The sequence below is a fragment of the Panthera pardus genome, unplaced genomic scaffold (assembly GCF_024362965.1).
Source record: "Panthera pardus isolate Hobbes unplaced genomic scaffold, ASM2436296v1 HiC_scaffold_6, whole genome shotgun sequence".
NCBI lineage: Eukaryota > Metazoa > Chordata > Mammalia > Carnivora > Felidae > Panthera > Panthera pardus.
In genome coordinates this window covers 41,303,218-41,329,177 of record NW_026526991.1, presented here as the reverse complement: position 1 = coordinate 41,329,177, position 25,960 = coordinate 41,303,218, and the positions used below count along the sequence as shown (strand labels likewise).

Below are 25,960 nucleotides of genomic sequence, written 5' to 3'. Positions count from 1 at the left end.
AATAAACTGCTACCCTCAAAATCAGAGAAAAATTATAATTCACAGCAGCATTAAAAAAAGTCCAAACTTTTTCATTAAATCAAAATTATGAAACAGTTCTGCCTTAAAAATTATCATTTTTAAATGTGTACTGGGAGTAGTCAAGGGAGTAGCATATAGAAGAGAAAAAAAAACATTCATTATGAAAAAAATAAGACACAGAGTGAGAATTCCATTTCAGCTAGAAGTAAGATATTAAGTTTTGGCATATTTTGATATCTGTAAATAGCAGGGATTTGTGGATGAAAGATACCGCCTGCCTAAAAGTATTTTACCATTACAGACATCTGACATGCCATTAAAAAAAAAAAAAAAAAAAGAGAGGAAGACATTAAGTTTAATACCGCTTTTGGCTCAATGGTAACTGAAAAACTGAGAATCCTATGACTTTTAAGTTGTTAAGTAAAGATTTTAAAATTCTATAAAGCCTGGGGTGCCTGGGTTGCTCCATCGGCTAAGACTCTGACTCTTGGTTTCAGCTCAGGTCATGGTCTTGTGGTTTCACGGGTTTGAGCCCCACATCGGCCCCATGTTGACAGCACAGAACCTGCTTGGGATTCTCTCTCTCCCTTTTTCTCTGCCCCTCCCCACTCACACTGACTCTGTCTCCCTCAAAATGAATAAACTTAAAAAAAAATTTCTATAAAGCCTGAGACGCACAGCCTGTTTACCTGCAGAGAGTCTGTAAAGGCATCATCCTTATTTTCAATGGGTCTGAACAGTCCCTTTTTCTTCTCCCGGTCTCTTATGTCAGGGCTGGCAGCACTAATGAGCATCTTCAGGTTAGCTGTGGGCGTCCATGGTTCTGCCTGCTGTCTGTCAACAAGCTTAACTGGAGTAATGGGGTTTCTTTCTGGAGTGAAAATTTTTTGCTTTGATAAATCAATTGGTTCATTTTTTATTGGAGTCTTCGGGGCCATCCTTGAGAGATCAACAAATATATTTTCCTATTTAAAAAAAAGAGACCTTTTAGTAAGAAAGCGAAAGGGCAGGTATAAGCTAAGAGCATTTTGTTCCCATGATTCACCGAGACATGAAAATACAAAGAGACCATATATTCACCGCTGAAAAATACCAGGCTAGGACTAGTGAAAATAGACTGAAGGATTCATGGAATCCAACAGTGGTTCAGTGAGAACATGATTATCATCTACTGCTTTTAAATATACTTCTCATGGCAGCTCTGGGAAAGAAGTTGAGTGTATGTGCTCCTGGTAGATGCTTGTAATTGTTGGGGATGATAATAAGGGCAATTGTGGGCTGAGTCCATACTGCTTCTCCATTTACGAGTTTGCACTAACTAGTGCAGTACAGTTATGCTTTTGTAGTTCAGTGTTCACTGGTGCTAATTTAGAAATTTGTAGCAGGACCAACCAATGGAAAAGTATCCAACAAAATGCCACATTTCAAACCAACCTGGAAGGGCTGTTATTCCCTTAGAGCAGTACTTCTCAAACTATCCATGGTGAAGGGCCAGGGTTTTTTATTTCCAAACTCCCACATACTGATATGTAGTTTCACTTCACAGGACTTATATGCATTTTCCACCACCTGTAACTCTCCATGTGAGTTTGTCACTCAAACAACCTACAGCCTGTTCACTAGGAAGAGACCACTGATCATGGGCTTAGATGCCACAGGGGGGCAAGATCAAATTGTTACAGAGCTTTCTAAGTGCCTGCCTTTCAAATTCTGGTCTTAATTTTTTACGGTTTAGCAATAGTTTGTGGGCTAGTACCTGTCCCCAGATCACACTTTGAGTAGACCGCCTTAATTATAAGAAAAGAGCAGTGATGGGTCCATTATGCCCCTTAGTCCACTTTGAAAAAGGACTAAGTGAATGGAAGCCACATTTGGAAATACCAAGTAATGAAAACAAGTTTCTTCCCCCTAAAATAAGGACTCATCATTCAAAAACGGAAAGATTCTGTTCTTTCTGTAGCAGAATTCACCTCCAAGCAATTGCATTTTACATAATGATGAAGGTGGATGAGCTAAAGGTTTGTCCCTGCTTTTCCTATATATGTAGCATTCTGTAGCTACTGTGTGCTTGGATTTCCGCTAAGCAGTCCTTTAAGAAAGGTACTTTCCCACCAATGAGCAACATATGAAGAGAGGAAAAGAAGATTGGGAGCCCCTGGAGTCTGTGTTGGGGGGCGGGGGCAGCATCTCTTGTTCCTTGGATCAGCAAAAGCTGCTGGCTGGCCATGGTGAGGTTTTGCCTCGGTGTCACTGGGGTGGGGGGAGAGGAGGGAATGGGATGGTTTCCCACCACGCAGCAGAAACAGCCAGCCTGGAGCACTGCATCTACCCATATCTCTTAACACATCCGTACTAATGTGCAGTTCTGATGAAGTCTTCTACAAGGGAATTCTAAGTGTTTACTATGGACCACACCCCGTTTTATGTACTTTACATATATTAACACCTCATCCAATCCTGTGACCTAGGTACTATTATTTTTCCAGTCTACAGATGAAGAAACTGAGGCACAGAGAAGTTAAATAACTTGCCTGGGGTCACATACAACCTTCATTCAGTATAAAAGTTACTGGTATGCAAGAAACAGCTGACAGCAGAAGTTTCTGAAATCTTGCATCTAGAAGTGAGCTTATCGTGGGTGCAAACTTTTGTTGGATCAACAAAAGGTACTGAGCAGACCACTGATCCCCACTGGCACTATGCAGAGGCAGTATGGGGAAGTAGTTATGCACGCAGGCTCTTGGGCCAGCTTACCTGTCTCTGCTGCTTATCAGCGTGGGCAAGCTGCTTGTCTCACTATATTCTAATTCTCTCAACTGAAAATGAAGTCCATAAAAATACCAACCTCAAGGGTTATTAGAGTAGTTCCTGGCATATAGTGAGCCCTCAGTAAAACCTAGCTGTTACCTGTTCCCCTCTTTCCCATTCTTTGTTACCGTCCATTCTGGCACTCAGAGCTAATACAACACAATGCGTCATATTGCTATTTAACTTCCTAGGTGCGTGTCTTGACTCATTAATGTGACTGTGCGCTTCTGGAGGTCAGGAATCAAGTTCCATATGGCTCATTCCTCATAGTTTTTTTGGCACAGTGCCTTGCCCCTTATGGGTGCTGACAGAACACTGTGCCTTGATTATCTCATTTTCCAAAAAGTATCCCTGTGATAGAGGGCGTGGGCCAGCCTCACTGAGGTGGACAGAGATGCACACTCCTTCTGTGCTCCCTCTAGCGGACCTACCTATTCTCAAAGGAGCAATGAGCTCCTACTTTTGCCCTATGGAGGAACTATGTAGATGGATTATTTCCTTCAACACTTTGATATATTTTTACTACAGTTTAATACGTAAAGTTGGAGGGGAATTAGGTTACCTGCGAGGTTATGATTGTACACACCTCTACATCAAGAGAAAAAAGAATGCCAAGCAAATTTTTACGCTGAGATCTCAGATGGGCAGAAAGTCAACTGTAATCTAAAGTCAATTGCTTCATCTGTCTGTCTAGCCTGTAGTCCTAACACTGTATAAGTGGAAAGGAAGTTAGAATGAGACTGGAAACCTGGTTTTTGTCTCCGCTCTGTGTCTTTTTTGATACTGGACAAATTGTTCTGTCTAGGCCCAAGTCTCCTTATCAATAAAATAAGGGGTTCCAACTAAAGAATCTATCTCTACAGCTTTCCAGCCAGGCTCCCCAGCTGTGTGATGGACACAGGGATGTGCTGAGATCTCTTCAGGAATGAATGACTCATTTCCCCTGATGCTAGAAGCCCTTCACCAGTCTGAGAGGGCGGAGTCCTCCAGAATCTAACTTCCCAGGGAGACCCGGACTGTCCTCGATGCCAATAGAGGTAGCACTGACATGTAAAAGCCTAGCCAGACTTGCCCCCACTCAGGATGACTCTGAGGGGTCATTCTAGAACTCCTAGTTGGGTAAACTCCAGACTTCCCCTGAGACTGTCTCAGATCCGCTTCTCCCTCTGTCTAGTTCTGCTGCCTTCCCTTCCTACCCACAGACGTGGCTCCCCAGAGCACCCCTAACAAGTCTCCAGCATGTTACCTCCGTGTCCGATCTGCCTGTCGGTAAATCTAAGTGCAACACCCTGGAAGTAGCTTCTTCGATTAGAGAGGGCCTGGAGAAATGTAACCCTGAAACAGGCTCTCCAATTCTCATATGCAAATGGACACAACATAGCCTCGCTTACCTGCCATAGAGGTGCTGTGAGGATGGGATCAGATAATGAAGGTGAAGGCAGTTTGTCACCTGAGTGCTATACAAATATTTGTTATGAATTATACCAGTACTTCGACTCTGCTGTATGCCGCCATAGAAAAGCTGTGTAATTATAAGATCTTGGTTCCCGTCTTGCTTGGGTCTCAGATATAGCTTTGATCACGTTACCTCAAATAATATGTGCAGATATCAGCCTTGTTGGGGCCCTTGGTAATATTTTGCCAACTGCTTTTCCAGTTCTATCTCATGCATTATTCTACCTTGTGTCCAAACAGTGCACTTGCTTTTCTTCAAACCTGCCCTGCACCGTTCCTTTGTCTTTAATGCTATTGGTGAAGCTTTGCCCCTTGAAACTTGACCTATGGTTTAAGGCTCACTGCAAAGATGACATGTTAGGAAGCGTCTCTTTCTAGCTTTTGACTAACAAACTCTCCTTCTCTTCAGAGCACTTTCTAGAATGAGTAATCCACACCAAGGGCTTTCCTCTGCCCGTCTCCCAGGGGTTCCCACTGGTCTCATCTAGGTCGCCTCTCACTTGCCAAATCAACAGTAAAACACCTCATTTGACCTCACTGTACAGGTTGAGACTGTTGACTATTCTTTGCTCTATGAAACATGCAGCCCTTTGGAAACAGCACATTTTTTCTCTTGGTTCTCTCCCTACTTCTCAGTCTCCTTCGTTGGTTCCTCGTTTTCTACTCTTAGAACCTCAGCTCTCCACTCCTCTCTGTTCGCTCTCTCTGGGACAGTTCACTCATCCTCATGTACAGGGCTTTAAAACCAACCTGAATGTTGACAGTTCCCAAGTTTGTATCTGGCTAGGACCTTTCATGAATTCCAAAGTCAGGCAACCAGTGCCTCCTGCACACATTTATCTACCTGTAATCACACAGGTCCAGATACATAGTTCAAACTGACCTTCCCTTCTCTCTCAATCACTCCTAAAAATGATGAATGACCTTCAAAGAAAACTTGTGCCCACTAAGTCTGGGCACTGTCCCCAAATGTATCTGCTCATTGCTACTTCTTACCAGTTGCCTCCCTCTCCACTTGTCTAAGTCTTAGCATTCATCCCTTCAAGCCCTTGTTCAGGTTTATCTCCTTCACAAAGCACCCCGATAGCTCAATCCTTATTGCTCGCCCCTGCATGCCAAACCATCCATTTTCTTCTTTTGTCCTCCCCAAATGCTCTGTAAACAACTTAAGAGGAGAGTCTTGTTTATTACCTCACAACTGGGCTCAGGAAACGTGGGTAATGAAACTGAAAACTGTACACTTAAAAAAAAATTCCTCTGTAAGTAGCAAGAAGATGCATGCATCATACAGTACTTCTAGTTCTTGACCAATGTGTAGAAAGTCAAGAAAGAGAAATCCTCTAAATGCCAGCTGACCCACAAAACACTGTGCCAGGCATCTCTCACAGGCTTTCGAGCAACAATTCAACACCATCAGCTTCTGGCCACTCTGAGTATCTTGAACATTTCTAGAACGCCTGCACCTCACATTATTTCCTCTGCTACAATGTCTGTTCTGCTCACTCCTGTTTTTCTGTAGGCTGAACGTCCTCAGGCCTGGAGGCGTGGTTAGCCCAGATGTTACCTGCTCTGTGAAGCTTCCCAAATCTCCCGGGATTCCCTGTGAATGTATTTCCTCCTCTGTTATTTTGCCAAACATTTTGTTCCCACTTCTGTGATGGTGCTTGGCAAATGATAGTACAGTTGGGTAGTTTTGCATCTGAGTCCCAGAAAGTCTCTTATGGCCTCTATGTTTATCTTTGCGTTGTCACTGAGTACAGTGTGAACAGTATGTGTTGCTGGGTACTTTACAAACACCTAAAGAGGGAGGTGCTATTTATTAGCTCCAGTTTATGGAAGAAAAAAATAAGCTTAGAGAGGTTAGGAAACTTAAACCACTGTATCTCAGCACCTGGAATATAAATATTTATTGAGTGACTGCATAAATATATTAGTTCGAGGTTATGGAGCTAATAAATGGCAGAGCAGGAAATCAAACCCAGATCTCTGTTACTGCAAATCCCACGTTCTCGCCATCCCTAGAAATCCTCCTTCGTTTACTACACAGCAATGTGAAAAGGAGATGAAAGCTCCACCTAGGCTCTGGGCGGAAGCACTATTCTCATTCCTTGCCTTCTCTTTGAGAGGTGAAATAATCCCTGCTCATACAATCCATTTCAAACATTTTAACCACTTTTCCGACCTCTTTGTGGAGTCATTTGAGTTATTCTCCACACCTATTAAAATGGGAAAGTTCAACTGCAAACAGCACTCACTGATACCAACCAGAGTAGAATGCCCTTGTGGAAGGCACTTGATAAAAAAAATCACTGACCCAGAAGGAAAGAAGTAGACGCTAACTCAGGCTTTATATAAATGCATGCATATTCCTTCAAAGCTATTCCATCCAAATTATAAAGGAAAACAAAAAGTTTTGCTCTGAAAATCCCAAAGCCAAAACTCTCAATATACATTTTAAAGTCTGGGCATTTCCATCCTCATATGGCTTAGGTTCATTTTTAGAAAGTCCTCTTGAAAACAACAATGTTTTGGTATCCTTCTTTTCCTAACAAAAAAATTTTGAAGGCTAGGAAAAAAAAAAAAAAACACTACAAAACATACAGTTGCACACCTATCCAAAATTAATGGTTGTCAAGTATTTTTCAAAGGTCCACATAAGAGGTGCTTTGCAACCAGACAGTTTCATTGTTGATGGCAAGTCTAAAAATAAAGACAAGGAACCTAGAGAAGTGCAATGCCCAAGTAAGTTGCTATGCTCAGATTTGTATTCAAAGTTTCTGTTATATATTTGGCTTCTGCCTAAAAATGCTTAGACATTCACTAACAAGCTATTACACCTTTTCCGTAGGGCACTAGCTGGTGAGTGCAGCTGTGCCGACGTGGGGATGGTGACAGTTTAGACATTACAATGGCCACTTCGTTATGGGTCTTGAAGACACAACCATGGTCTTAAAAGTCACAAGGGGTGCAGAAAGAGAGAGAAAGGCTCAGTACAGAACCAGGAGCAGCACTGTAAAATATTCAGAGTATGCTAGTGGGCTAAGTCATTTTATCTCCCTATATATGGGTGGCACAGGTCTTAATTTTGGGTGAATGGAATAGTCGCTAGGAGAGGGTTCATTGGTATGAAGAACACTTCACAGCACTTTAAATATCCAGTATTTACAATGTACAGTCTATATTCCAGGACCCAAGGGGTAACATTCCTGCACAGCATGAGCTAATCCACTCTTGACAACTGTAAGTACAAATTTTTGGTTGCAGTGTCCAGCACATTTTCGATTCATATAAATTGGTTTCAACATTACATCTAACAGCCTCTTTCTACTGCACAGTGAGTGAGAAACTCAACAATAATGGTTTGGATGCCTCCATTTTTAAAAAAGTATATTTCTATAATGATCGTCAACATTAATTATTATGTTTATAAGACAAATACAAGTGCCATGTCGAAATACTTCATTGAATTAGAAATGACCATCTTAAATATGTTAGAGCATAAGGTATTTAAGCGCACTTACCTTTTGTGCATTTTCCCCATCTTCAATTGCAAAATCTAGTCTGGGCTGCCTGGGGTTGATCAGGTCTTTTAATGTTAAACAATTTACCTCCATCTGTAATACACAATTACATTGGAAAGTGATTTTACAATTGGATGTTTTCTCCTCCAACAAAAATATTTATTACTTGCTCGTGAACATGAACTTCCCCTCTCTAAACTCATCCTGGGAATTTCCAGGAGTGCAGCCACCCTCAACTCTAAAACGCACATGAATAACACGAACACTTAAAGTGTGTTTGATAATTACTAAAAACCTGAGAAGGCAAAAAATCGACAAAACTGGTAATCGTTTATGCAAAGCAACAGCACAAAACAAAGTTACCAAGTCAGAAGAGTGTAGGGCAAATCTGTCAGAAAGCACAGGGTCTCCTAGGTCAGTTAATTTTGGCGCAAAGAACTGGGAGGAATTCGGCTTTGAGGGGGTTTTGAATCAGGGGGGAGGGAAACCTGATCGCTAGACCAAACCCACTCAGCTCTTAACGCAGCCCCTTCCCAGGCCTCCAAGCAGACCCCAAGGATAAACCCTTCCAATGAACCCCCCAGATCGTGAGGAACAAGTCCCCTCTACTGCCTCACGGGAGGGAGAGCTGGAGCCAGGACACCCCACACGCTCCTGGTCCGGTGGCAGAAATGACTCGATCCCCACCAGCCAGGGAGGCTGGCAGCCTGGGCGGGAGGGGGGGGGTCCCCTTTTACCCCAATTCCCGCCTCCACGCAGCGCTTAGGGGGCCGCACGCTACTTACTCCCACTTTGAGAAGGAGGTTTCCTGCCTCTGTGGGGACCTTCACGATCCCACACCGGCGAGGGACCAGCGGGGAGAGGAGATCAGCAGGCGGGCGGCGACATCGGGCGGGGAAAGCGAGGCGCGCAGATCCCCGCTCCGAGCGCCCTGAGCTGGCGGGGACCCCGCAGTGTCAGGGCAGCGCCAGCGCTCCAGTCCCGGATCGCAGTCCCCGCTAAAACACCTCCTCTGGCGCCTTGAGACCGAATTTGAGAATCAACCAATCAGCGGCGGCCGGCGGGATGGCCCCGGCCAATCGCTCGGCGGCACGGCCCGGGCCCGCCGCCCCTCGGAGTCTTGGCGCTCCCGGCCGCGCGTTTCGCCCTCACCCGCCCAATTGTTACCGCCTCGGCCCCCTCCCCCTTCCGGGTACCTGGAAACCTCGGGCCCGGGAGCCAATTCCTGCCGGGGACTTGGGCCCGGGCGGCCGCGGGAAAGCCAAGGTGGGGGGGGGGGGGGCGCGGGGGCGGCGGGAGGAGGAGGGGAGCTCTTTTGTTATGCATAAAAGGCCCGCTCCTGTCCCCTCGGCTTGCCGCGCTGGGGGACCGCGGGCACAGCCAGGGGAGGGGAAAGCAGATGGAGTTTGGAAAAACGATATACACACTCTGGACGCTGCCGCCGCCACCCCCTCCCCGCAGCAACCTGCGCGGAAGCTAAGTTGTCCAGGCTTGTTGGGGCAAACTTCCTAACACCGCACGCTGGTGTGGCACGTGAACCATGGTTACCACTCTATGCTGCGAGCAGATGGCACGCCAGTTAGTCCTGGAAACTAGACTGCAAGCACAACCAGCTGTTTTGTTTTTGTTTTTGTTTTTTCTTTTCCTTTTCTTTCTTTTCTTTTCTTGTTAAGTCTGGTGTTCCTTTTTAAGAACATCGCCGATAATTAAGGGGGAAAAGACTTACTAAATAATTCCTTGCAACATGCACTAGCATTCCGGGAAGTAGTCGAGAAAATTTCCTCGACTTGCTGATTTGTATTAAGTGTTTCACTTCCTTCAACTTTAGTTTCTTATTTGAAATATGGATATTGATAGAGACAGCTGTGTGTGTATGTATGTGGTGTGTTTTAATAGATTGGTGCTTAGAACAGTTTTACATTTACAGGAAAATTGAGAAGATAGGACACAGACTGCCCATATATCCTGCACTCAGTTTTACCTGTTTAACACCTTATATTTGTATAGTGTTTTTGTTGAAATTAATGAGCCAATAATGATAACTGAAGTCATTTTTTTATTCAGATTTCCTTAAATTACCTACTGTTTTTCTGTTCCAGGATACTGCATTATATTTACTGTTCATGTCTCCTTAGGCTCCTCTTGGCCATGATATTTCTCATACTTTCCCGGTTTTTGCTGGCCCCCATGGTTTTGAGGAATAATTGGTAAGTCATTTTGTAGGATGTCCTGCTGTTGGTATTTGAGACATCCTTTTAAAAGCATGTCTACAGACACTTCCCAACAAATCATATACCTCCTTATCCTTTCCTGTCTAGTGCTCTGCTCTCCACTCCTCACCTCCCAAGCAGAATTTAGAATGCTCAATCAAGTCCTTCACTTTGTACTCTATTTAGATTACTGATAAATACAGCCTAAAAATCACTGTTAGATGGTATCAAAGAGACAAGCATGGAAACATTAAACATAGAGGAAAATAACAACAGTAATAAAAATTTGACATTTTTATATGAGAAATGATATTTTGAACTGAAATCTATCTTATAGGTAGAAGCATAAGGAGACAAGTATAAAGAATAAAATTCCATTTATTAAATTTACCCTTGTATAGAAGCAGAAAATTTTGATTAGGAAATATTTTTTTTTCCAACTGTATTAATTTGCTGTGGCTGCTGTGACAAATTACTACAAACTGGTTGATTTAGAAGAATAGAGATTCATTTTCTCACAGTTCTGGGGGCAGAAGTCTGAGATCAGGGTGTTGGCTGAGCCACATTCCCTCTGGGGCTCTAAAGGAGAATCTGTTTTTTGCCTCTTCCAGCTTCTGGTGACTATGAGCAATCTTTGATATTTGGCTGCCTCGGTTCTCTGCCTCCGTGGTTACATTGCCTGCTCCCCTTCTATCTGTTAAATCTCTATTATGTATCTCTCATAAGGACACTTGTTACTGAATGTAGGTCCCACCTATATTCAGGGTGGTTTCCCCTTTAGATCCTTAACTTAATTACATCTGCAAAGACCTTTTTTCCCATATAAGGTAACATTCATGGGTTCCAGAGATTAGGACGTAGATATTCCTTTTGGGGACCACCATCTCCACTTTCAAATGATTAAAGTCTATTCATTTCTCTGATATGTTAAAATAATAATGGTTGTCTCTTTGAGGTTAGGCAGTTTTATGTTACAGACCTTTTCCTAGCATTTTCAGTGTTTTTTCTATCTATGTTTCAAATGTAGCCACTATTCAGAACAAGAATAACTCAACATGTAGCTTCAGACTCTTGCATTGCTTGCTTAAAGAGTGATCTTAAATTTGGAGGGAAACTGGAAAATGAGTGTTCAATGGGCAAATTCGGAGACATTCCTCTAATACACTTACTTTGCTGCTTTCAGGTCCCAGAGTTTGTAAATGTTCTGTCAATCTCTCAGTTACTCAGTGGACACTGATGGTGGCTGGGAACTTGGGTGGGGCATCAAGAAGAGTCTTTGCATGTGGCTTCTCAGTGTAGCTTGATCTTCCTTACAGCATGGTGGCTAAGGCAATTAGACTTCTTTCAGGGGCTCAGGACTCCACCATGAGTACCCAAGTCCACAAAGTGGAAATTGTACTGCCTTTCATGGTGTAACCTTAGACCTAAGATAGCATCAATTCTGCTATATCTTTTGGATGAAGCAGTCAAAGATCCACCCATATTTGATAGGAAAGGACATATACCCTACCCTTCCTTTTTTTTTTTTTTTTTGGTTTCAAGTTTTTATTTAAGTTCTAGTTAGTTAACTTATAGTATAATATTGGTTTCAGGGACAGATTCATCACTTACATATAACACTCAGTGCTCATCACAAGTATCCTCCTTAATGCCCATTACCCATTTAGCCCATCCCTTGCCCACCTCCCCTCCAGCAATCCTCAGTTTGTTCTCTATAGTTAATAGTCTCTTATGGTTTGCCTCCCTCTCTCTTTTTTTCTTTCCTTTTCCTATGTTCATCTGTTTTGTTTCTTTAAAAAATTTTTATTTAAATGTTTATTTATTTTTGAGAGACAAAAACAGAGTGTGAGTGGGCAAGGGGCAGAAAGAGAGGAAGACAGAATCGGGCTTCAGGCTCTGAGCTGTCAGCACAGAGCCCAATGCAGAGCTTGAACCCACGAACCACGAGATCATGATCTGAGCCGAAGTTGGATGCTTAACCAACTGAGCCATCCAGGCACCCCATCTGTTTTTTTTCTTAAATTCCACATATGAGTGAAATCATATGATATTTATCTTTCTCTGACTAACTTATTTCACTTAGCATAATTTACTCTAGCTCCATCCATGTTGTTGCAAATGGCAAGATATCATTCTTTTTTTTTTTTTTTAATGTTTATTTATTTTTGAGAGAGACAGAGACAGAATGTGAGTGGGTTAGGGGCAGAGAGAGAGAGGGAGACACAGAATCCGAAGCAGGCTCAGGCTCCGAGCTATCAGCACAGAGCCTGATGCAGGGCTCGAACTCACGAACTGTGAGATCATGACCTGAGCCAAAGTCGGATGCTCAACCAACTGAGCCACCCGGGTGCCCCAAGATATCATTGTTTTTGGTGGCTAATATTCCATTGCATATGTATTACCACGTCTTCTTTATCAGTTCATCAGTTAGTGGACATTTGGGCTTTTTCCATAATTTGGCTATTGTTGATAATGCTGCTATAAACATCAGGGTGCATGCCCCTTCAAATCAGTATTTTTGTATCCTTTGGGCAAATACCTAGTGGTGTAATTGCTGGATCATAGGGTAGTTCTATTTTTAACTTTTTGAGGAAGCTCCATACTGTTCTGCAGAGTGGCTGCACCAGTTTTCATTCCCACCAACAGTTTAAGAGGGTTCCCCTCTGCATCCTCACCAACATCTGTTATTTCCTGTGTTGTTAATTTTGGCCATTCTGACAGGTGTGAGGTGGTATCTTATTTTGGTTTGGATTTGTATTTCTCTGAAGATGAGTGATGTTGAGCATCTTTTCTTTTTCTTTTTCTTTTTTTTTTTTAATTTTTTTTTAACGTGTATTTATTTTTGAGACAGAGAGAGACAGAGCATGAACGGGGGAGGGGCAGAGAGAGGGAGACACAGAATCGGAAGCAGGCTCCAGGCTCCGAGCCATCAGCCCAGAGCCTGATGCAGGGCTCGAACTCACGGACCGCAAGATCGTGACCTGAGCCGAAGTTGGACGCTTAACCGACTGAGCCACCCAGGTGCCCCGTTGAGCATCTTTTCATGTGTTTGTTAGCCACAGATGTCTTTTTTTGAATAATGTCTGTCTTCTGCCCATTTCTTAACTGGATTATTTGTTTTTGGGGGGGTGGTATTGAGTTTGATAAGTTCTTTGTAGATTTCGGATACTAACCCTTTGTCAGATATGTCATTTGCAATTATCTTCTTCCATTCCATAGGTTGCCTTTTAGTTTTGTTGATTGTTTCCTTAGCTCTGCAGAAGCTTTTTGTCTTGATGAGGTCCCAATAGTTCATTTTCATTTTTGCTTTTGTTTCCCTTGTCCAGAGACATGTCTAAAAAGATGATGCTATGGCCGATGTCACAAAGATTGCTGCCTGTGTTCTTTTCTAGGTAATGGTCTTTAAACACATTTAGGTCTTTCATCCATTTGAATTTTTTTTGATACACCCTATGTTTCAATGGAAGAAGTGTCAAATGATTTGGGGCTATATATTAAAACTGGCACACCAGGTTTCATGCTGATTGAATTATTTTGCAATTCTACCTCTATAAACTCTGCCTGAAAGGTCCCTGACTTTGGAACAGTATTGTACTGCCCACATAGCAACAGTCACCAGGGCTCTGTATTGTGCTAGGGCTGTGGTTCTCAACGCTGTCTATGCTTTAGAATCCCACGGGGGGAGATTTTTTTTAAAATACCAGTACCTGAATCCCACACCCAGAGATTTCTAGTTTACCTGATCTGGAATTGTGCTCGGGTGTTTTTTTCCAATGCCTAGTTTCTTGTGCCTTAGCATCATGCTGGTTGTATGCTTATTCATTGATTTTGGGGGATGCTTCCGACTCAGTGATTTCAGAAATGGACCCTCTTGTGCCATCAATGAAGAGAGGAAGATTTGGGCAGGTGGGTCACCCTCTGGCATAGATGCAGAATTCAGAGGGTTGGATCTTACTGGTTCATGGCTAAGTCACTGATTTTTGAAAGGAGTTGAGGTTGTAAATGAGAACTCATGGGTGAGGTAGAGAATGAGCAGCAAGGGTTGTGACCAAGAGAAAATACATTGATGACATGTGACATTCCTGTGTGCAAAGGAGGAAATCAAGCTTATCAAACTTGCAAATAGTCTTTTATCCCTTTAGGGTTGCAAATCCCAAGAGTTTTTACACTTTACAGTAAAAATACTTGGTAGTGAAATATTAATTCATGTCAGTCAGACAGGTTGAGTTGTCTAGTTAATATTTAAGCTTCCTCAGATATTTTCCTTTTCCTTCTTTAAAAAAAATTTTTAATGTTTATTTAATTTTCAGAGAGAGACAGAGTGTGAGCAGGGGAGGGGAAGAGAGAGGGAGACACAGAATCCGAAGCAGGCTCCAGGCTCTGAGTTGTCAGCATGGAGCCTGAAGCCGGGCTCGTACCCACAAACCTTGAGATTGTGACCTGAGCCGAAGAAGTCTGATGCTTAACTGACTGAGCCACCCAGGTGCCCCAATATTTTCCTTTTCTTCCACTCCCTCAAACTCAGTCATCTGGGTGTAGCATCATCTGTTCTCAAAAGTGCAGTTACAGAGGGAATTAGAGGTTGACGTTTTCTCCACAAGGAGCAACAGAGGGACCTTGGCTTCACATCCTGGCAATTCTCAAGTCTCTTTTGAGTGTATCAATTTAGCAGTTCATAAACTGAGGGCTTTTCTTTTTTTTTTTTAATATAATTTATTGTCAAATTAGTTTCCATACAAAACCCAGTGCTCATCCCAACAAGTGCCCTCCTTCATGCCCATCACCCACTTTCCCCTCTCCCCCACCTCCCATCAACCCTCAGTTTGTTCTCAGTCCTTAAGAGTCTCTTATGGTTTGCCTCCCTCTCTCTCTGTAACTTTTTTCCCCTCCCCCTCCCCCCTGGTCTTCTGTTAAGTTTCTCAGGATCCACATATGAGTGAAAACATATGGTATCTGTCTTTCTCTGCCTGACTTATTTCACTTAGCATAATACATACCCTCCAGTTCCATCCACATTGCTGCAAGTGGCCAGATTTCATTTTTTCTCATTGCCAAGTAGTATTCCATTGTATATATAAACCACATCTTCTTTATCCGTTCGTCAGTTGATAGACATTTGGGCTCTTTCCATAATTTGACTATTGTTGAAAGTGCTGCTATAAACATTGGGGTACAAGTGCCCCTATGCATCAGCACTCCTGTATCCCTTGGGTAAATTCCTAGCAGTGCTATTGCTGGGTCATAGGGTAGATCTATTTTTAATTTTTTGAGGAACCTCCACACTGTTTTTAAAAATGGCCTTTGTCTGCAGCCATTCATGGGCCTAATACATTTGTTTCTCTAACTGCTAGAAAGTTCAAAGAAGGCAGAAGATTTATTCTTGGCTGACCATAAGCGATGTCAGGAGAGTAAGTCTATGATTGGCTCCTGCTCATAGCCTTAGCAACAACAACAAGAAAAAGATCATATTAATACCAAAGGGCAGTTATGGCTCCCATCTCAAATTGCATCCAGATGTCCAGCTGTTCTAAGAGAGGTACCTAAGCTGTGATCACATGTCTCATAGGGAACAGAGGAATACATTCTTTATAGATTCGTTGTCATCTTGAGCACTGTGGAGCAAGGTCATTTTCCTTAGTGATCATGTAATTGTGTTCTCACTAAAGGAAAAGATAGTGTGTTTGGTGTGCATGCATGTGTATGTGTGTACCCATATGTGCATGTTGAAGGCCAGGATGTGGAGAGGGTTTTGTGCTGTAACAGACATTCCAAACCACAACAGATAGGATGAATTCCAAGCTGGGTTAGGTGTTTCTGGAAATGTGATAGTGGGGGGTGTATAATGGGGCACCCTTTACGTGGCACCACATCTATGCTGCCACTCTGGAGGGGTCATGGTGGACGGGACAGTAAAAATGGGAATTGACCACTGCCCTGGAATTGAGATTCTGGAGAAAATGGGGGACAAGCTTCACCTTAATTTCCAGAGCCTTATAGAAGGGAAGGAATTCACACTGAGTAGTAGAGAAACAGGTTCTAGCCCAGGCTTGGCCGGAACTTGCTGGGTAACCTGGAACAGAAAAGTATTGCCTACCTGGGGCTCAGGTCTCTCTTTAAAGTGGTAGGGTTAGGGTGCCACCTAACGTGGGTGGCCCAGTGGGTTGAACACCTGACTTCGGCTCGGGTCATGATCTCACGGTTCGTGAGTTTGAGCCTCACATCGGACTACCTGCTGTCAGCATGGAGCCTGCTTCGTATCCTCTGTTTCTGTCTCTCTCTGCCCCTCTCTGGTGTGCTCACAGGCACAAACTCTTTAAAAAATAAATGCACGTTAAAAAATATTAAGTGGCAGGAATGATTTGGAAAACCTCTGAACCTGCCAATTCGGTTATTCTAAATACTTACTGGACACTTAGGTTATCATCTTAAAACTACTCACTACTGAGTCCTTATCACTTAGTATGGATATATAAGAATATTACTGAAATAAATTTTTATTTCCATATTTAGTGAAACTGAACACCTCTTTCCTTATTACATTACATAGTGCACCTACATTAGTAAGGAGAATGTTAAAAAATATCAGGCCAAAGACTGACCTTTGTGACCTTTATTCTTCTAGGCTTAGAATTAAATGGCTAAATGTATTTATATACCTACCTAATAGCATTATATTAATAACATTTATTCATTGTGATCCTTGGTAGGACGGCATGAAGATGTTTCCATTGTGCAGTGGAAAGAGGAGGTTGGGGTCGGAAGTGGTGGAAAGAAGGCTTGGGGTTAGCAGCTCGGGAACTAGAAACTTGTGCTTAAATACTACAGGTATTACCTTTCCTAACCCAGAACCACCTTATCATATGCAGGGCCTTTCACCTTGAAAAAACTAGACAATTAGAATATTGAGCCCAAATGGAGATGTATTAGCCCAGGTCTTCTCTAAACAATCAGGGGGAAATGTTCGTGTACAAAGGTTAATGTATTGTCTACAAGAAGTCTCTGTTAAAATGCATACTGTTCCTGGAAAGAGTAATCATTTAACCAACATCGCCCACATAGCACATTAAGACGTCTTTCCTCAGTCTGTCCCTGGAGATGAAAATGGGGTTAATTTCTCTGTAATACTTCATGTAACACACTGGACCTTCTAGCTCCTTCAGAAACTCACCCCTGTCTCGCCAGTGAATTCCGAGAGTCCCTGGTCATACCTCCTCTCAAAACAGGTTCTTTAAATCTTCCCTGATACCCAAGGCCTCCCCTGCCGTATGTTGGTTTCTTTCTGCCCTTATTAGTGATGCGTGACATCGGGTATCTCCAGGTAGCATGGCCACCTCTGGCAAGTAAAGCCGTTGGCACTCAGGTCAGGGATACTCTGTGATGACACTGTGCCCCCATCAAGGGTGCTGGCTGCAGCCGCTGCCATCTCATGAAACCAGAACTGGCTCTTCACTGCTTTTAGTACCGGTGTTGCTGCTGCTACTGCTTCTGTGAGGTGCTACTACCATGGAGTACGAATGGGAGACGGCCTGGTTCCCCCTCGCACTCTCCTCCTACCCAGCAAAGTCCTATCAGGCCACTGCTTCTCTGTGCTGAAATACGGAGTCAGAGAACAATCTCTGTTGGTAGTTGCTTTTTACTTCTTATCCTTTTTCTAAGCATGGGGCCTAGGCTGGTGGCCAAATCTGGGTTGTAGACACTGTGTTGTACTCATAATTCCTTCCCTCCTACAATAGCAGAGGCATTGTGATTGGACGAAAGTTTGGTCTCTTTCGATGAATATTTCCCAAAATGCTCCTCTCTACTATTTACTTACAAACCAAATGGCCACTTCTTGGGCATATTCAGTAATGGCCTCACTACTCTCAAATGGGTGTATCTGTGGCTTAGAGAATAGGACCGCGAAGGTATAGGCCCCAAGAAGAAAGGGCTCAGGGTAGGCTTATTTGAGTGGTACAGATGTGAGTGGAATCAGGTAAGATTGGGGCAAGAGTTGTTCCTTCCTCCAGGAGGAAGGCTTGAATGGGAGGGGACCCCACATTCCTAACAGAGTTGGAGGAGATGTTTCCTGATAAATGGAGAAATATTCAGAAAAGAGTGCAGAAAACAGCAGCCTGCATGACCAACTTAATAAAATCGCTTGGGATTCCTGGATTATTATTCTTGTTAAAGATTTAAAAGATATGAATAAAATCTTCCCTGGTTATCTAGAGCATGACTCTCAAATAAATTGGTGCTTCTGAGATGGTAGAATAGAAACTTCTGTGTTCTTATATTCAGCTGCACACACCTATGATACCATATCACACAGGGAGCTATAAGGCCCTACGAATTAAGACATATTCTTTTGATCTACATTTTATTTTTATTTATTTTTTTTTTTTTAATTTTTTTTTAACGTTTATTTATTTTTGAGACAGAGAGAGACAGAGCATGAACGGGGGAGGGTCACAGAGAGAGGGAGACACAGAATCTGAAACAGGCTCCAGGCTCTGAGTGGTCAGCACAGAGCCTGACGCGGGGCTCGAACCCACGGACCGTGAGATCATGACCTGAGCCGAAGTCGGACGCTTAACCGACCAAGCCACCCAGGCGCCCCTGATCTACATTTTAATGACATACTTTAATTAAGTTTTCTTTCTCTCTAATCCAGATGTTCTCTGTTATAAAAGTGCCATCAAGCGTGATCCTGTTTTGGCCAAGGAAGGCCAAAAAATTATGTTTCTTCTGTTTAATGTTACTTTTAACAGTTGTAGGTCCTTATCCACAAGAGAGCATAGTTTCTTTTACTTTATCTTATACTTTATGTAATTTAAGTAAGCAAAGTAACAATATTTTCCTATCCTTGTGTGTTTTGGTTTTTGCAAATAATATCTAAAGTTTTTTGCATTTATTTTTCCCCCTTAGACTTACGCCAGCATATAAAATGGTCTAATACCCTGTGTGTGCACGTGCACGTGTGTGTGTTTGTGTGTGTGTATGTAATTCCTCTTTATTTCAGTTATTCAACATTTTTTTTGGCTGATGAAGTTAAATTTTGCCTGTCCTTTTGACTCAAGGAGGATTTCTTCCTATTTTCATACCCAGTTTTACTGGGTTTCTTATTTAATTATGTTCCCAAGTGGCCACTTCTATTTTCTTAAGCTTGCTGAAATTTACTCTGGAAATATGTTTTCCCATTTTAATGATTTCTTTACTTGTCTCATGGTTGTTAAATATTTTATTGATGTTTGCAATCATCGTGACATGATGCTGGAGTATCCACTTAGGGTAATTTGTGTTTGCTCTTTTCCTAAACTTTTTGTAATCTTGCAATTTTTTTTTATAATGAAAAATTTTGAAAATATTTTACCTTTGTCAGTGTCAACATAAACTGAGCAAAGTTGCTAGTTGAGGAAAAATACAGTTATGTAAATGATTTACCTTTTTTCCAGTGACTCCTCTAAAGGCATAAAAAAATGACAAACTCAGCCGAAGCATAACTGGGACATATGAGAAGAGGAAAGCCCACCATATTGTTTGTGGGGGATTCCGCGTGTGGCAACTATAGGGCTAAAATTAAAAATGTAAAAGCAGGAGGTAAATTACAATTTGCGCAATAGTAAGAATAATCTTGCTGTCACTATTTTCTAATGATTCTCTTGTTAAACATGTAAAGAGAAAGTAAGAAAAACCTCTATATAGCCTGTGAGGCAAGCTTCACTGAATTTCATGGCTGTAAAACTGACATCTTCATAGTTTTCCTATTTATTTATTTATTTATTTTTTTAATTTTTTTTTTTTAACGTTTATTTATTTTTGGGACAGAGAGAGACAGAGCATGAATGGGGGAGGGGCAGAGAGAGAGGGAGACACATAATCGGAAGCAGGCTCCAGGCTCTGAGCCATCAGCCCAGAGCCCGACGCAGGGCTCGAACTCACGAACCGCGAGATCATGACCTGAGCTGAAGTCAGATGCTTAACCGACTGAGCCACCCAGGCGCCCCAATAGTTTTCCTATTTAAAGTAGTAGCTGATTTTTGTTTGTTTGTTTGCTTGTTTTAGAAAATCACAGTTTGCTGTTTGAAGGAAACCAAAGTAACCTTGTCTCTCAGGCCAATGACCATCTCGTGGTTAATATTAAAGGTGGCACTGAAGATGCATGTACTTTAATAGCATTAAATCTCAGTGGGAAGTTCTTTATGGGGTGGGTAACTCAGAAAGCATCCGTAAGACTTTCAGTTAGTTTCATTTACTTTGTACAAGTTAATTATTAATACCTATACCGAAACAATACTATTCCTTTTTCACTACAGAGGACATTAAGCACTTTATGAGCTGCTGGGATCCAATTTCTGGTCTTGATGCATATGTAGTTCTCTGACTTGAGCCACCGAGAAGCATAAGCATCATTTATGCCTGAATTTCAGACAGGGAGCCTTTAGCACTACCTTAATGGTTTATCCAGAATCCGAATACTGATTACCACCAAGTTTACAACCTCCTGATTCCAAACCACCTCCATCTCTCCCCTGGATTGTTTTCATATTCTCAGAGCTCATTACCCTATTTGTTGTTCCCCTGTAATTTGTTCCTAAGCACCAGCTACAGTGATCCAAATTAAAATGTCAGATCATGTCCTCCTTCCTCTCCAAATACTATAGTGGCTTTCCAACTCATTTCAGAGTAAAAGCTAAAATCTTCCCAGTAGCCTACAAAGTTTTAAGGATCTGGCCTCTTTTTTACAATTCTGATCTTATCGCCTTCAATTTTCCCCCTTGTTTGCTTTGCTTCAGCCGTGCTCAGCTCCTTGCTAATCCTTGAACACGTTTGGTATTCTCCTGCCCAAGGGCCATGCGTTTACTGTTCTGTTCCTTCTGCCTGGAATGCTTTTCGTCTAGAGATATACAGCTCCCTCTTTCACCTCTTTCAGGGGCACATTAATTAGGTTCATGTGAACTTATATAGCAAAGGAACTTTACAGTTTCAGTGGTTTAATAAAACAGAAGTCAATCTCTCACTCATGTAAGAGTCTGATAACGGTGTTCCTGGATGTCAGGTAGATTTCCTGTATGTGGCAACTCTGGGACTCAGGCTCCTTCCATTTGTGTGCACTGTCTTTAGACAATCCCTGAGACCTCTGTTTCTCACTGGTGGAAGGAGAAACAGACAGTAGACAAGGCATGTATCACTTCTGCTCACATTCTCTTGAGACAATAGCTAGTTACTGGCTCTGCAGCACATTCCCAGTAAGAGCTAACACTAGAGACAGAGAGTAACAACTCTTGAGGCAGCTAGCTATTTCTGCCATGGACCGCGTCCTGGCCACAAGTATCTGTGTGGCCTCCTTCCCAAAGGAGACAGCCCAAAGTTCCACCCCGGTGCTTCATCCAGAACACAGTCCAGGCACTCTGGGTAGTGTGTTCCTTTGGTTCAGAGACCTATGAATTCAAAGGCTAATTGTCTGCCCACCTCCCCCACAGCAAACCTCACATAAAAAATATGAATCAAGAACAGGATAGCAATAGAAGCTCTTCTTTGGAAAAGGGCAGCTGAGTGATCCATAGCAGTAACTGGTTCACAGCAGTGGCGAACCCAAGGGGACAGACATTACGAATCCTCCCTACCCTCATGGCATAGGAAGTTCCTTCATTAGACTGTGGTTCTGCTTGATGGGAGGAACTTGCTTGTTCACTGTTTTCTGTAGTTCTTGGCTCTGCCCTCTGGGGTGATTTTTCTTGCCCAGTATCCTTTCTGGCAATATCTGAGAGCAGCAGTAAAGAATCTGACTTCCTTGGAGCACGTACAGCTGTGTCCTGCCATTGGGCACTTGAGATCCCTAGGTGTCCAAGGGATCACAAGCCTGTTTAGTCACAGGCTTTTTAAGACAGATCACGGTTCTTCGGAAACATTATTCCCATGATTTCTAGCCAGCTCCATGTGCCAGTAACCACATCCAAAGTTCTTTCTTGAAAATTATTCTTGGGGCGCCTGGGTGGTTCAGTCAGTTAAGTGTCTGGCTCTCAGTTTCGGCTCAGGTCATGATCTCATGGTTCACAGGTTCAGGCGCAGCATCGGGCTCTGTGCTGACAGTGCGGAGCCTGCTTGGGATTCTCTCCTTCTCTCTCTCTGTCCCTCCCCTGCTCATGCTCGCTCTCTCTCTCTCTCTCTCTCAAAATAAACATTAAAAAAAATAAAAATAATTTATTCTTAGGCCTTCTCTATTTCTTTCCCTCCTTGCCTCTCTACTTATTTTTCTCTTAATTTCATGGGGTTAACTTGAGGCCCCCTTGAAGCGATAGGCTTGGTGGGAAGAGAATAAGTTACCCATGATCTCTGTTTTAGCCTTGAAAAGTTCTGCTTAACCAAAAACAACTTAATGGGCACTTTTACTCAAAGCATTTCTGATGTTATCCCCTACTGCTTGGTATCTAGAAGCAGTCAGCTTTCCATACCATCAAGGCCCCAAACTCACCTTGATTTCTAGATTCTCTTCATTCTCTTTTATTTCTGCTTGCAGACCAGCCAATTCTTCCCTGAACACATTTTTAAAACAATTTTTGCACATTAAGCACTTTATGAGCTGCTGGGATCCAGTTTCTGGTCTCGATGCATATGTAGTTCTCTGACTTGAGCCACCCAGAAGCATAAGCATCATTTATGCCTGAATTTCAGACAGGGAGCCTTTAGCACTACCTTAAAGGTTTATCCAGAATCCAAATAGAAGATGCTGAATGCTCCTCTCTGTACTTTTACTCTGTTCAGTACAGAGAGGAGCATTCAGCATCTTTTATGAACTGAATGGTGTCCCTCCAAATTCATAGGTAGAAGCCCTAACCCTCAATGTGCCTGGATTTGGAGATGGGGACTTTAAGGAGGTAATTAAGGTAAAATGAGATAATAATGGTGGGAACCTAATCCAATAGGACCAGAAGTGGAAGAGACACCAGGAGTATGCATGCACAGACAAAAGACCATGCAAGGACACAAAGAAGGCAGCTATCTGAAAGCCAAGGAGCGAGGTCTTTCCAGAAACCAGTCCTGGTGGGGCTGATCTTGGATTTCCGGTCTCCAGAACTGTGAGAAAATAATCTTCTGTTGTGTAAGCTACCCTGCCTGTGGTATTTTGTTATGGCAGCCTGAGCAGATTGACTACAGCATCTGTTGGCATTCTTGTTTTTGTTTTTTTTTTAATTACTGAAATGTTACAGGGTCACTACTTGTACCTGTTCTGTCTCACAAGTGTGCGCAGTTAAGAGTTCTATCAGCACATAACATGAGTCTCTGATTTCCAGCTCCTAATGTCTCTTTTGTGTTGCCTGTTACCTTATTCCTAAGCCAATTCTCTATATTTTAGTTTTTTATTTTCTACACCACTTCAAGGAATCAGTTTCTGCAAGATGAATCTCAAACCTTTGGAAGATTAACACAAAGGAAGTTTATTTTTCAGGTAATGATAACATGTGGGTGTTCCTGGTTGATGGGAGGCTGTCCTCCATACGGAGAATAGGGACGCACCTTCTTTCATCATCTATGCTCCACCATATTCTGGGCTTGCACTGTCCAACATGGTGCCACGTGTGCTACTGATACTTGAAAAAGGGCTAGCAGCACTTGAAATGTGCAATAAGAGTAAAACACATACTGGATTTTGAAAAAAAGAAGAGTATCTCATTGATATTTTTTGTATCTTAGATACATGTTGCAATAATTTTTGGAAATACTGGGTTCAAAGATGCATTATTAAAATGAATTTCACCCGTTTTTTCCCAAAACACATAGTAATGTGGCTGTTGGAGAATTAAAAATAACGTGGTTCACATTATATTTCTCTTGGACAACCGCTCTGAAGCCTCCGGGTCTTCTGCTTCAGTTGGCAGAAGAGGGAAGAGCCAGTGGAGGAGACACACTAGATCCCTAACACCTCTGGCTTAGAAGTAAAGAACGTACATCTGCCCAAATTCCATTGGTTATGCGGCTATGTCAAGATGCAGGAGGGGCCGGGAAAGGTCCTGGCCCAGAAGCCACTGTAGTAACAATTCTACTCTAAGATGGGGAGGGCAGAGCTAGTCCTCTCTAGCACAAGGTCTTTGCTCAAGAATCACCTCCTTGGTAAAATCTTCCCTGACCACTGCAACCACCTCCAGCCTCTTTCCCCAGCATTCTCTGTCTTCTTGCCTTGTTTTGTTTTTCTCTAGAACATTCTCACCATTTGGCCTAGCATATGTTTTGTTTGTTCATTTCCTTTCTTTCTATGTGTAAATTCCCTCAAGGAATTTTTTTTTTCAAAAAAAATTGTTTTCTTTTTAATTGTATTTGAGAGAGACAGAGTCAGTGTGAGTGGGGGAAGGGCAGAGAGAGAGAGGGAGAGAGAATTCCAAGCAGGCTCCATGCTGCCAGTGCAGAGCCCAATGCAGGGCTCGCCCCCACAAAACCGTGAGGTCCTGACCTGAGCCGAAACTAAGAGTCGGACGCCCAACTGACAGAGCCACTCAGGCACTCCTCAATTTTTTTTTATTGTGGTAAAAAGTACACATAAAATTTACTATCTTGACCATTTTTTTTTTCTTAACCATTTTTAAGTGTACTGTTCAGTGGGATTAAGAGCATTCATATTGTTGTGCAACCTTCACCACGACCATCCATCTCCAGAACTCGTCATCTTGTAAAATTGAAACACTATACTCATTAAACATTAACCCCCATTCCGCCCTTTCTCCTAGTCCCTGGCAACCATCAGGCTTTCTGTCTCTATGATTCTGACTACTTTAAGTACCTCATATGAATAGAGTCATATAGTATTTGTTTCTTTTTTGTGACTGGCTTATTTCGCTTAGTATAATGTCCTTAAGTTTCATCTATGTTGTAGCGTGTGTCAGAATTTCCTTCCATTTTAAGGTTGAATAATATTCTAATGTATGTATATATCACAGTTTGCTTATCCCCTCGTCTATCTAGGGACACTTGCGTTGCTTCCACAGTTTACCTCATTTAAATAATGCTGCTGTGAGACTCTGATTTCACTTCTTTTGAGTGTGTACCCAAAAGTAGAACTGGTGGATCATATGGTGGTTCTATTTTGTAGTGGTGGTTCTATTTTTAATTTTTGAGGAACCACCATACTGTATTCCACAGTGGCTGCACAATTTTACATTCCTACCTATGATACACAAGGCTTCCAGTTTCTCTACATCCTCATCAACACGTATTATTTTCTGTTGTTGTTGTTGTTTTTTTGATAGCCATCCTGATGAATGGGAGGGGGTATCTCATAGTTTTGATTTGCATTTCCCTAATGATTAGTGATATTGAGCATTTTTTCATGTGCTCATGGGCTATTTGTACGTCTTCTTTGGAGATGTCTGTCCAAATATAAAGGCATTCATTTTTGTCAATATATTCAATGCTGTGTCCTTAATGACTGAAACTGGGCTGCCATGTCCTAGGCACTTGAGGACTGTATGCTGACCAATGAAGCAGCGGAGTGATACTGGTCTGCCAAGCCACAAGTAAAGCATAGAGAAAAAACTTTAGGGTACTTGATGACATAGTTCCAAAATTGATTTTTATAGTCAGGGTAAATGAAATATCATATTTTATCCATATGCAGGTATGAGCAAACCACTGTTAGACATAATGGCAATGTCAAGTTACATCATAGATTTCCAACTTGAGCTGAAATTTGTCATCCTGGGGTTTTGTTTGCTCTGCACAATATTGAAAGTCTTTTTTTCCTTGAGAGTTTAAAATTTTTATTTATTTTTACTTAGGGGCTGACTTAAAAAATCAGAATATTTTTACATTGAAAGATTACATCAATATTTCACTTTTTAAATTTCTAGTTATTTAAGTTATATGCTTTATTTCTACTTTTTTAGTGATTGCTATTTAATTTGTATCATATCAGCATACCAGCAATAATAATTGTAATAATGATAATAAATGCTTTGTGGGGTTAACAAAGGACAC

At 42.2% G+C, this 25,960-nt stretch overlaps 1 protein-coding gene and 1 long non-coding RNA gene across 2 annotated transcripts in view; one reads left to right on the top strand and one right to left on the bottom strand.

The window, feature by feature from the left end:
* Positions 1-8,791, bottom strand: part of E2F7 (E2F transcription factor 7) — a 39,917-nt gene extending 31,126 nt beyond the window's left edge. Inside the window, exons 1-3 of the mRNA XM_019455179.2 lie at positions 8,591-8,791; positions 7,806-7,898; positions 711-986 (exon numbers count right to left, since the gene is read on the bottom strand). Of these exons, the coding sequence (XP_019310724.2) occupies positions 711-986; positions 7,806-7,898 (369 nt within the window). The 5' untranslated portion in view covers positions 8,591-8,791. The remainder of the gene's footprint in view (positions 1-710; positions 987-7,805; positions 7,899-8,590) is intronic.
* A 193-nt stretch (positions 8,792-8,984) lies between these two features.
* Positions 8,985-23,078, top strand: LOC128775021 (uncharacterized). Its single transcript, XR_008419592.1, has 4 exons — positions 8,985-9,071; positions 9,905-10,012; positions 13,342-13,407; positions 22,918-23,078. It is a non-coding gene; the product is annotated as an uncharacterized LOC128775021 (long non-coding RNA).
* Positions 23,079-25,960: the final 2,882 nt, after the last annotated feature.